Source organism: Anabrus simplex, chromosome 1, assembly GCF_040414725.1.
Source record: "Anabrus simplex isolate iqAnaSimp1 chromosome 1, ASM4041472v1, whole genome shotgun sequence".
NCBI lineage: Eukaryota > Metazoa > Arthropoda > Insecta > Orthoptera > Tettigoniidae > Anabrus > Anabrus simplex.
In genome coordinates, this window is record NC_090265.1 from 512,823,796 (window position 1) to 512,837,470 (window position 13,675).

General features: G+C 39.0%; 1 protein-coding gene across 1 annotated transcript in view; it reads left to right on the top strand.

Annotated features, from left to right (window-relative positions):
- The window catches only part of LOC136868600 (uncharacterized), a 103,764-nt gene that overhangs the window by 20,634 nt on the left and 69,455 nt on the right, over positions 1–13,675 (top strand). Inside the window, exon 2 of the mRNA XM_067144786.2 lies at positions 1,492–1,568. Coding sequence (XP_067000887.1) covers positions 1,549–1,568 — 20 coding nt within the window. The 5' untranslated portion in view covers positions 1,492–1,548. The remainder of the gene's footprint in view (positions 1–1,491; positions 1,569–13,675) is intronic.

Genomic DNA, 13,675 nt, shown 5'->3' on the forward strand with positions numbered 1-13,675 from the left:
CTAGCAATAGTTATTCAGCAATCCAATGTGAATGAGATAGAAGCAATTCTAAACAGAGACCTCGACATTTTGAGAGATTACTTTGATAAGTGGTGTTTGATACCTAGTACCAGTAAAACAGAAACCTATGTCTTTCACCTTAATAACAACAGGCAGGCAAACATTATTTTGAATGTTTCCCTCGACAATCCTAACCCCAAGTAACTTGGAGTAACTCTTGATCGGACACTTACCTTCAGGAAACATTTAATGGATACCGCTGCTAAGCTGAAGACTAGGAACAATGTCATTCAGAAACTTGCAGGTTCTACGTGGGGAGGATCAGCATCCACTCTTAGGTCGTCAGCATTGGGACTGGTATACTCTACAACCGAGTATTGTTCTTCTGTTTGGCTGAATAGCCCTTATGTTAAGAATATTGATGATGTTCTGAATCAGACGATGCGCATTGTCAGCAGTGCAGTCAGATCTACTCCTCTTTTATGGTTGCCCGTCTTGAGCCACATAACACCTCCAAGAATACACAGACAAAACAACCTAATATGCGACTTCAGGAAGATAACAATGAACCCATGTCTTCCCATTCATGAAAACATGGTTGTTATGTATGAATGTCTGAAATCAAGATCTCCACCCATTCAGACTGCAAGGGAACTCATCAACGGGAACTTTAACGATTCTGATGAATGGCAATTGGAGTGGACCAACACAGCTCCAGATGAATGGCAGACCCTCTTTAGTCTTCAACATCCACCACCTGGTTTTTATCTCCCCAGAAGAACTTGGGTTCTTCTCAACAGAGTCTGTACCAATCATGGACGATTTGGGTCATTGTTGCATAAGTGGGGTATGTGCTCCTCCCCTGAGTGCGACTGTAGTGAGAAGAAACAGACCATCCATCATATTATCATTGAATGTCCAAGGAGGTCATATTCCGGGCAGCTGAAGGAGTTTGTGTGTGCTTCTGACGGGGTTGTACATTGGTTGGACAGTTTAGATTTGAGTTTGTGAACTGTTTTTGATGTTTTTTGATTATTTGAAGTGTTATATTGTTTCTTGTATTTTTGAATGTTTGTATGTAGAGTTATGTACTAGCCTTAAATAATACAGATCATGATGAAGTTTATATCGAACAATGCCATGCTTCTGGAAGCATGTTTTTGCATACTCTACACACAGTATTGCAGGTGTGTATATCTGCTTATTTTCAACCAGGATGTTTCTAATGAACAAGAAAATTTGTCATTAAGATGTGTAATGACTATTTGAAAAGACTCAGGGTATTAAAGTGAAATTTAATTTTTCTGAAATTCATTATAATACTGAAATCTGTGGCCTTGCTTACAGTGCTTTTCTGGAATTAAAATGCCAGTAAGAATCTTCAGTGGTAGTAGTAGTAGTGATGATGATAATTATGAATTTCTCATGATGTTGAAAATTATGGGGAATGTGATAGTGGTTGTTTTTAATAATTTTGTGTATTTGTTTCAGGACAGACGTGAAGGCCTTAAGGAGAATGACTTATCGGCTATAGAAGTTTTCAACATAATGGAGGCCCTTAAAGGAAGGTTAGAACAAACCAAAAATAGGGTTTTGTGGCATAGTATGTAAGTTTTCTTGCTTAACTAATTCGGCAGTTTAAAAAATTATATTTTTCTTTGTCAGATGAACAAAGTTAGGGTCATTCCACTGGTCACTGAAAAAAAAAAGTAGTATTCTCTGTTGCCTATCATTTAACAAACCATAGTTAAAATACAACAAAAGTAAAAATATTTTTCATGTTTATGTATCGTTCTTATAATATTACTGATGTTGTTGTTTGAGTCATCAGTCCATAGACTGGTTCGACGCAGCGCTCCATGCCACCCTATCCTGTGCTAACCATTTCATTTCTACGTAACTATTGCATCCTACATCTGCTCTAATCTGCTAGTCATATTCATACCTTGGTCCACCCCTACCATTCTTACCACCAACACTTCCTTCAAAAACCAGCTGAACAAGTCCTGGGTATCTTAAGATGTGTCCTATCATTCTATCTCTTCTTCTCGTCAAATTTAGCCAAATCGATCTCCTCTCGCCAATTTTATTCAGTATTATCTCTTCATTCGTGATCCAATCTATCCATCTCACCTTCAGCCTCCTTCTGTAACACCACATTTCAAAAGCTTCTATAATACTAATTACTGATAAATATAAGAATATTACTGTAAAATCTAATAAAAGAGAATACACTAATTTAACAGAAACGATAATCTGATTCTGTTATTGAAAATGTGGCCACTTCATGTGGTAAAATCTGCTTTTTATTACTGATCAAGGTATCAGTCAATATTATTATGTTCAACATAATAGAAAAGTGTCAAAAATTCTTTGTGGGACTATATGTAAGTAAGTAGGGGCAGCATCCTATTTCAGATAAATCTGCTGAGCATGCTCACAGTGTTTTTTATTAACCCATTCTCGTCAAATTTAAATACTGTGGCAGTTCACTGAAAAATCACATTTAAATGCTGCTCTACAGCAGTTGTCAGCACAATATCATTTAGAAAATCATATAAAACCAACCAGTTAAGACTCCTTTCTGAAAATTTGCATGTGTAGTAATGAAAAAATAAGCTTATTAGTGCCACTTTTCTAGTACGTCTGCTGAGTGTGGTACACCTCAGAACATTCTTCAGAGTGAAGAGCTACCCACACTTTTTGCACTGCCAGCAACTTTCACTTCTTTTACCCTGATGGTAGCACACAGCACGCCTTTTTGTGACTTCTGTTTTCTTCTCTGTAGGGGGAATATGCATGGGAAAGTGGGCCCATGATCTAGCTTGTAATCTGGTGGGGATATTGCTTGCTGAATGTCGACCTCGAAGAGAGTACTCCGCCAATTGAGCAGTTTCTAGTAGCTGCTGCACAATGCTCGTTCTGAAGTCAGTGTAGCTTGTCTTTCTGTTAGCAGCAATCTTGCGATACACAGTGAAGGATTAATGGTTATGAATTTCATGTTTTTGGTCCGTATTGAACTGAGAATAATATATAAGTAATAATAATAACAATGTAAACATTTCCACCTTTTCAATACTAAAATATATTCACAAAATTATAAATTACAAAATGTTGGTTAACTTGTAGATATCATTGTTGAACGTGAAGGTGGAAAATGTTAGAAACAAGGCGTTAAAATAGCCTTCAAAACCAACAATAAGAACATGAACGTTTTATACAATACTTCACACATCAACAAGACCAGCAGTTTTTTAAAATCAGGAGTTTATAGGATAAAATGTACCACCTGTAAAAAAACCTACATCGGGCAAACCGGGAGAAACTTCATTATCAGATACCACGAGCACACTAACGCAATAAAATACAACAGGTTTTCAGCCATCGGCCAACACATGCAAGATTATAACCATAATTCCACCAATATTGAACAAGACATGGACATCCTCGTATTAGCAAACAAGGCCCCTTTACTCAACATAATGGAAAATTACTACATACACCTAGACCAATACTTTAATGCCAGTCACAATCTCAATGAAATCTCAGAGAAACCCAACATACTCTTCGATCTATTTATCACTTTCCTCAGAAACAATAATGCAGCCAACCTAAACTCAATCCTAAATTTAATCAAAGGTATTTTTCCAAGACAATTACACTTTCTCCCGCACCCTTCAGCCCCACCTTAAGCCCTCTTCCTAAGCCATATATAATTTTATATATGTCATTTCAACAAAAGAACTTACTGATTTCCATGATTATAATTTTTACAACACCCCATTTATACTTTATTCTTTGTTAAAAACCTCTTAGTATGTATATTCCTTGTATTATTAACTATTACCATAATAACATCTCATTTCACTTGTTATTCTTTAAAATAACATTTTCTTAGGATTTCGCCAAAAGTGATCTTTGCTCCAATACGGCTGATGATGACCCCTAGATGGGTCGAAACTAGTACCATGTAATTTATAATTTTGTGAATATATTTTAGTATTGAAAAGATGGAAACGTTTACGTTGTTATTATTATTACTTATATATTACACAGTGAAGGAATTAAAAATGCATGTATCGAGGGGGGAGGTTTCCCCTACGCCTCTTTACTGTGTGTCGCATGACTGGGAATAGAGCTGTCACCTGATCCTGAAGATCAACCTCACCCATTCCCTTCAGGTATTCAAGGCCACACTTGGGCTTTATCACTTCCTCTGTAGGGTTTGTCCTCTCTTTCGGCACAGTTTGCCTATGTCTGTCATTTCAGCTGATTTGTGTTTCCTGGGCGAGTTGGCCATGCGGTTAGGGGCGCACAGCTGTGAGCTTGCATCTGGGAGGTAGTGGGTTTGAACCCCACTGTCAGCAGTCCTGAAGATGGTTTTCTGTGATTTCCCATTTTCACACCAGGCAAATGTTGGGACTATACCTAAAGTAAGGATTATGGCCATGGCCGCTTCCTTCCCACTCCTGGGTCTTTCCTATCCAGTCATTGCCATAAGACAAATCTGTGTCAGTGCGACGTAAAAAAAACCTTTAAAAATATATACATTTGTGTTTAGCAGTGAGAAAGCAAACGTCCCTGTTGTCTTTCCACTTCACACACAACATGATATTGTCAGTCCATGTCTCATACTCTCCACATTTTAGTTTAGTTTTACTAATATCATGAGGCATCTCTTTTTGGTTCTAACAGTTTCAATTACATTCGTCTGCTTGTCATGTAGCCTTTTGAATAAATATGGGGAGAAATACCAGTTATCTAAAAACAATGTATGCCTTCAGCCTAACAATGGTTCACACATGTTGAGCACAACGTTTGTGCTTGCCGGCAGACTTGGATCCGTTACATCTTCGAAGTTGGTGACCTAAAAAAAAAAAAAAAATCACTGAAAATGATCAATAAAATGCCTTAAATTTATGTAAAAAGGCTTTAAAATAAGTAAAAAATGACTAAAATATATGACTAAACTGAATTCTGGTGACACTGTAAAAAAGGTTTTACAACAAATATAACTGTTCTGTTCACTGCACAGCACTTGTTTTTACAGAAATAGTTATCTTCTAATGTAGCCTACTCAAACCGACATCATCCTAAAGGTCCCCGAAACAACCTTCGGAAGATGGGTTTATAACCTCACATCCCGGGGAGTGAGGCCCCCAGGTGAGAAGGTTGGTAGCGTGTCCGCCCCAAAGAGGGAGTTACAGCGAACACCAAAGTGAGGGGAGGGAAAGGTAAAGCAAAAACAACAACAACACAAGAATCCACCAAACAAGAGGAAAAAGCACACTTACCTTAGAAGGTGGAAGGAAGCATACAAAGGATGCAGTCAGAAATTGAAAAAGAAACAGTGACAGTGCTTCATTGATTTAGTGAAATGAAAATCCACGATTTGTAAATACAAATTACTAATTTGCTTAAAGAAAATGTTTCAATAAGTATAAAGAGAAAATTAAAATTCAGCTTGAAATTATAAGTGCTTGAATGTTATTAAAATGTAATTGTATACTTGTATATTATAATTTTTAAGTGGTGATGGAGGCACTTTTGTGTATGTGGGGCTATGTCTCTAATGTTCAGCTATACCTCATACTCTCCTATGTCTAATGTTCTACGTATCAAAGATCTTCTTCCAGAATTGTCAAAGCCTAATGACGTTCAAAGGATCTGGAACAAAGCCAAAAGGAATTTATCTGTGTCATATGAGAAGGTCAAAAGGAAGTACAATAAAGGCAGAAAGCCGTATAAATTAAATGTTGGTGATCTGGTATATCTTAAATGTTACATCATAAGTAAAGCCGTGAATAAGTTTTTGGCAAAGCTTGCCCCTAGATACCAAGGCCTGTGTACTGTGTTGGAGTTCTTGTCTCTGGTTTCAATTTTGGTAAGTGATCCTGTAGCAAAACGGATTAGGTGCGTTCATGTCAAGACGATTAGTGTTGCTAGGCTCATCGGACTGATTGTAACCCACACAAGAAGCAATAGGTATTTTGAAAGGAACGTTAATCAAGTCAAACTTTAAATCAGGTGAAAATTTGAAAAAGAAATTTCGACACTGTAAATCTAGAACAAGTCCAGCCCTAGACAGAAAATTGGCCCCTAGAATTATGTTACAGGAGAGGTTAGGTGTTACCAAGCACTTGATTTTCCAAGTAAAATGACCAATTCTTACTTGACCTTCACCGAACCCAAGATTTCCAAGAACTGACAGTTGGCAGAAACACATTCTAGGTTAGTAGGTTCCAGTTCAGGTAACTTACATGAGGTTTTCATCTGATGGTACCAAGCAGAATTAATTAAACATACCACACTACCAGTATCGAGCAGAGCATCTGCCGGTTCATTATTAACCTCAATCAAGATGCAAGGAACATGAGCTGATATCTTATTACACAGTGGAGGATAGACAGGCTTTTCTAAAGATTCAGAATTTACAGGTTTAGGATGGTCAAACACTCCTTTGTTGTCCTGTAGTCATTGACCACTGCCATGGAATGACATGGGGCAGTTCTTTTTAAGATGCTGTTTCGAGCCACAAGTATAGCAACCACCAGAATTACGTTTCAAAGTCGGGCAATGGTTTTTCAAGTGATTCCTGGAACCACAATTGAATCATTTGCGATTATTCGCCTCATTAGAAGTCGGAGGAACAACTGGATAGGAGGGCACAGTAGGAGGAGGAACATTAGTAGGTCTCGAAGCATCCCTGTGTTTCACATCCTCTGCAAACGAGCATGCTTCTTCTAACTCTTGGAAATTGGTAGGACACCTGGATAATGAGAGGTAGGAGCGGTATGAAGGAGAGATACCTTTTAGGATTCCAGCTACCATTTCCCCTTCGGGAACAGAAATTTTAAAAACTTTGCGATAGAACCTTAAGTTGAGAACATAAGCAAGCAAGTTTTCATTAACAAACTGCATCCTAAAACAGTACTGCGGAACTAGACTTGGAAGAGCAAGGGAGGGGATGAATTTAGACAAGACAAGCTCATGAAATGCATTAATAGTTAAATTTCTAGAAATAGCTTCTGAAATTTCCCTTATCAGGATCCCTTCACAATGAGAGAAGAGGGCACGAAAAATCCCCAAGTCATTGACGAAATAGACATTTCCAGTGTCGGTTAACTCTACAAGGAATCGTAGAAATCTAATACTTTCATCGATTGAATTCACCGAAAAGCTCCTCACTCCACGGAAAACTTCCATTAGGCAGTTTGGAGAAGAAACAGAATTTAACCTAGACACTAAACTGTCTAGGAAAGGAGCTGTCACACAACATGAACCTTGAATCTGGGAAGAGGACACAAATTGGTTTGAAGGAATATTTGAGGTAGGTAAAACGGGATTATGACCGACTGAAATAGAACAATTCTCCATATCCCTGCTGGCTAACAACAAATCCAGATCAGCAGTAATGCCTGAAACGACCATTAACAATCTTGCGCATTCTGAAATAAATTCAGCATCGGGCTTAATGGACAACAAGTCCTGAATTCGGCCCGAGTAGTGGCTCGCTCTGACCCTCAGCTGGTTTACCTGGGCTTTCGACGGAGGCAACTCGATAAATTCCTCCCTTATTACATTGATCTCGCTCAAGGCAATACAGATAAAATGCATGTGCTCACCAACTTGGTTCCTGTTAATTACCGATAGGTTAATGGGAGTTGGCAGATAGCAGGACAGCGCATTCAGCAACAGTACGGGCAGGTTCAAGGCCATGAATGGATAGCTTGTATTCCAATTCGGCTCGCCAGAGGAAGGAGGGGTGCATGACAGCGCGCGCCATAGTAGAAGACATGAAACAGAATCATTCAAGAAATTACACAAGATCCTTGCACTTCCTTTCACAATGATTGTTCACAATAAGTTTTGACTCTCTTTGTTTCTGATTTTCATTCACCTCCAGATCAACACAGCACTGCACTGTACAAAACAAGGGAAAATGAGAGAGGGAAATTACGCTGCACACAGCGGAAACAACCAAAATTAGGTGCAGAACAACAGTGAAACCGAAACAACCACTGCTCTGTGGCCACTCAAACAGACACCATCCTCAAGGTCCCCGAAACAGCCTTTGGACGATGGGTTTATAACCTCACACCCCTGGGAGTGAGGCCCCCCAGGTGAGAAGGTTGGTGGCGTGTCCGCCGCAAAGAGGGAGTTAAAGCGAACACCATAGAGAGGGGGAAAAAAAGGTCAAACAAAAACACAAGAATCCACCAAACAAGAGGAGAAAGCACACTTACCTTAGAAGGTGGAAGGAAGCAGAAAAATGCCGTGGTCAAGAATTGAAAAAGAAACAGTGACAGTGCTTCATTGATTTACTGAAATGAAAATCCATGATTTGTAAATACAAATGACTTTAATTTGCTTAAGGAAAATGTTTTAATAAGTTTCAAGAGAAAATTAAAATTCAGCTTGAAATTATAAGTGCTTGAATGTTATTAAAACTCTCAGGATAACACAAGTAAACTATGAAAAATCACTCAGTTTTGGAATGCTCAAAAAAACAAACAAGTGGAAAACCAATTAACTTAGTTAACACTATGCACCTGCCGGTAGTAATATTACTACCACGCGGCGTGCGCCTGAGTGCCGCTGTTAGTAATACTACTACCACGATCTTTGAAATTCAGCCACTCGAAAGCTATTCACGTTGATGCAGATGTTGATTCCCATAGGGAACCTAAAATATTTTGTCCTGAATGAGTAAATTTATAATACCAATATAATGGTCCGTTATTGGACATTATAAATTTTCCAGCTAACTCATTCTTGGTTGCCTGCGTTTCGCCCTCGTGTGCTAAGTTAGGCTCGTCAGTTGGGACTTAGCACACCACCCAAGACGCAAGTGTAGTGAGGCAACAGCCTGCAATCATCTCTCAAGTAGTCGATTTATACTGTATAATTATTGAGATATGGATCCCGGACTTTGTACAGTAAAGTAAATCCTACACGTGCATACAGTCCACGGATAAGTGAACAGATTATTACGGAACTTGTGAACGATTCAGATTCTGATCTGTATGAAAGTGATCGTGAAGAAGAAAATGAAAATATACAAATCCCTCAGGATGCTGAATCATCAGATTCATCACCAGAAGAACCAGTCGCAAAAAGACAAAGGGAGGTGAGAAGCACGGGAACACAATGGGAACAAGATATTACTCCTGTGAGCAGGTCCGTTTTTTCTGGCGCACCAGGACTGAATGCTAATAACCTTCGTATTTCTGCAGAATCTTCACCTCTAGATTTCTTTAGTTTATTTTTTGACAGTAATGTACTGAATGTTTTCCGAGTGGAAGGTAACAGATATGCCCTATAGCAAATACATCTAAAGAAGCAAGAAGGCCCTTTGAAACCTAAATCAGTGCATCCACAGTGGAAACTAGTGACTCTGAATGAACTAAAGTTATTTTTTGCCTAATGTGTTTGATTTGTAAACCTTTTCTCCGGGACTACTGGAGCACAACACAAATTCTAAAAACTGACTATGCAAAGTCCATTGGAATGTCGAGTGACCAATTTCTTGCTATTCTGACAATGTTGCATCTGAACGACAATGATAAGCAAAAACAAAGGGGCCATCCAGTCTACGATCCTCTGTTCAAAATCTGACCAATACTAGACTGCCTGAAAATAAGTTTTTAGAATTGTTACTCTCCTGATGAATCATTGACAATCGATGAAGCAATATATCCATTTCGGGGACGTATATTTTTTCGTGTGTTCATGAGAGGAAAGCCACAGAAGTATGGAATCAAGGAGTGGAAGCGAGGAGTGGTTACGTGTGCAACATGGAAGTGTATTCTGGAGCCCATGTCACAGTGGAGGATTACAATTCTTCCTTCAATGTTGTTGACAGACTGTGCGAACCAGTAAAAAATAGGGGGCACACAGTGTATATGGACAGATGGTTTTCAAGCCCCACCATTTATGACCATCTGTGGGACTGTCAAACTAAAGCAGCTGGCACTGTGATGCCAAATCGGAAAGGAATGCCAAAATTAGAGTTTGTGAAAAAACTGAAAAACGGTGAAAAAATTTCATTGCAGAAAGAACACCTTCTAGCAATAAAGTGGCGAGATTTTCGAGACGTGTATAAGCTGAGCACTGCACATGATGACATGATTGAAGTACCCGCAGCAAGAGGGATCCACGAGAAATCCAAACCATCAGCAGTAGTAGACTATAACAAATTCAATATTGGTGTTGATAAGTCCGACCAATTGTTGGCATATTATGCATTCACAAGGAAATCGATCAAGTGGTGGAAAAATTTATTCTTCCATCTGTTTGATCTTGCCATAGTGAATGCCTATATACTGTGCCATAAGGCTTCTTCACAAAAACTTCCCCTTTCAAAATTTTGTGAACGTTTAGCGGATGATTTGGTGAGTAGTGTTAGGGCCGAAATTACTGAAAAATCACGAGCATCAACTGTGGGAAGGCTAGTAGGTAGAGATCATTTCCCACATAGAATACCTGCAGTAGGCGCGAAGAAGGAAGGACACGTGCAGGTTTGCTACGTCAAGTCCAAACATAACACCGGTCGTGCTGTGAAGACAATGACCATATATTGTCGTAGATATGACGTAGGTCTTTGCATAGGAGAATGTTTTGAGTGTTACCATACCAAAGCTAAGTATTTAGAATACCGGGCGAGTTGGCCGTGCGCGTAGAGGCGTGCGGCTGTGAGCTTGCATCCGGGAGATAGTAGGTTCGAATCCCACTATCGGCAGCCCTGAAGATGGTTTTCCGTGGTTTCCCATTTTCACACCAGGCAAATGCTGGGGCTGTACCTTAATTAAGGCCACGGCTGCTTCCTTCCAACTCCTAGGCCTTTCCTATCCCATCGTCGCCATAAGACCTATCTGTGTCGGTGCGACGTAAAGCCCCTAGCAAAAAAAAAAAAAAAAAAAGTATTTAGAATACCAATGTGTAATTCTGTTATTCAGTGACTAAAAACTATCAAACTTTTCTAGTGAATTAGAAATTCAAGTGCGTGAACAAGGATATCAGAATGGACCAATATTGTAGTCTAAGTTTCTTTCCAATGCTGATGGTAAGCATTTTTTATTTGATTTCGTGAGATAGCCCCACTCTTTGTACAATATGTATATAAATTTGTTAATTTATAATGCGAAAACTGACAGAACTGTGATTTTTTTTTCTGAGAGCCTAATTACGCCGGCACAGGGTAGGGACGCCATCTTGAAACATCTGGGCTCATAGTGTTATATTAAAATGAATAGTTATTTAAATTGACATTAATTTACAGGAACAATAAAATATAAGTCAAATAGAATTGATTTTTAAAGAAAAAAATAATAAAGATCTGACCTCGATAAGGAAACTAATGAAACAAGAAGGTTTAAAGCTTACCTACACTACCAATCACCTACCCTAAAATCGATTAAACTTAAAATCTAGAAAACTATTAGGCCTAGGTTGCAGTAAAATTCACCAGTAAGGAATCTCTTTTACTTCGCGGCGAACCTACGCAAGTGATAGTATATCATCCCACCAAAACACTCGAATCCACAGTTCAAAAATTACCAAACCGAGAAAAGTAAATGGCACACAAAAATCAATTACATCCACGTTGCTGAAGATACAATTAAGCTGCCACGGACCGATTAAAATCCAAGTTAGCCCAACAATCAATCAAAAACACATTGCTAAGGCAACAAGAACAAAGACATGTCCGCAAGGACAAAACCGACACATAAATAGCACCAAAAGGAAAACAAATTACAAGAGCCAGAAAAATCAGAACAGAAAACAATAAATTAACCCAAAAAGCCGACCCAAAAGAAGAAAATTGAGGAAGTTTAACCAAAATCAAACAGAACCTTGCGCTGGCTCTCAATTTACATGAAGTTCTAGAAACATTTTCCAGCTAAAATCATAGTTGAACTTGAAATTTATTTGATAATCAGTCCACACCGCTGATTTCCTTTAAAAACACTAAGATGAAGCTTCTTGTGAAAACATGGTAACGTAACAAACATGCAGTCATTACACATGTCGGAGATTATTATTATTATTATTATCCCGGGTAGAGATCACTTTTGGAGCAACTGACCTAAATCATTTCTTGGAATTTTTCACAGTTCTTTGTTTGAAGGTAGAATTCCAATGGGTAGATTAAAATGTAACTTACAGTTTTCAATCCATGAACAGCGAAGAGACGCCGAGGGCTACATTATGTTACCTTACACAACCAGGCTCAAAGCACCAATTGTAGATTAATCGAGGCCAGCTACCAGGTTATAAGGGCACTAAATGCCCACAGGGGCCTGGTTTTAACCATGATCGAAACTACTGCCCCGAAGCACACCACCGGTCCAACACACACGACTTCTTCTCATGGCGATTCCACTCCAACTGCTCGTGCCCCACGCCAAGCAGCGTGGCTTGCCTTGTTGCTGCACGCACACGCGCAGAATCGCTCAGGCAGACTTGAAAGTTCAAAGCCTAGTCGCCAGAGCGTAGCACTTCATAGTGCGACTAGATATGATAAACAAATTCGAACGAGAATGGCAAGATGTTTCACATTGAATGTGAAACGATAATGTTCTGTCACAAGTCATTGATATGAATTTCTAACGGCACAGATACCAGTCCAAAAGGTTTTCTGAGGGGGTTTGGTACACTAAATAACTTCACACTACTTGAAAGTGTATGTAAATATGGACATAATGATATGTCTCCAAAGAACTCAGGAACACTTGTTCCTCTCCACACTCGTTACAGCTTTCAGATGTGTCTCTCGTTTAGTGTGCTGTTGTACAATGAGCTTCCTTTATGCACTCACTTGAACATTGCGCAAGTTGTAAAATAAAACGTGCCCATCTGTTGTAAAGGCGTCTTTTTCAAATTTATTCACTAGTTGAATTAAAAATATTCTTTGTGGTGATTTCACTTTTGGCAGTTTTTTTTGCACAGAACTACTTGGAAGGATAATTCTGCACCAGAGCAGAAAGTTATATAACTGTTGTTTACAACCCCTTCTCGTTTCCGTTTGTTCTTGGCCTTCGGGTACGAGGTGGTGAATGACTGGCTCTAGGAATGGGTGCGAAGGTTAGTGCATTTCTTGTGCTTGAGACACGCTAGGAAATACTTTCTTTTAATATTATCTGAGCGCTGTATTATGCTCCTGCACGTATCTTAGAAACAAAAAACTCACAGGTATAAATCCAGGTATAAATGAAAGATATTGTATTTATCAACTTTAACCATATGTAAGAAAAATGTATAATTTTTGTCATTTGTGTACTTTTAACAGTCTGACAATAAAAAGTCATCATCATCCTTTAGTTGTCTCCAGTCGCCCGAATTCGGTACAAGAGCGCTCTCCATCTTTGTCTATCCAAGTCCATTTCTTCCTTCACGACTTGGTTGCCATCCCACTCCTCTTTTTTCCAGGTCCTGCTTTACTTGACTGATCCACCATTTCCATGGTCGTCCTCTAGGTCTTTTGCCTTCCTGTTCTTTTATTAGCCATTTTCTTGCTGTTCTCATTTGATCCGTCCTTTTTACATGGCCATATCATTTGAGTCTTGATGTTCTTACATTTTCGCTTAGCGACCACTTGTGTATTATGACGGATCTCTTCATTCCGGATCTTATCTCTTCTTGTTTTCCGTAGCATTTACCTCAGGAACTTCAT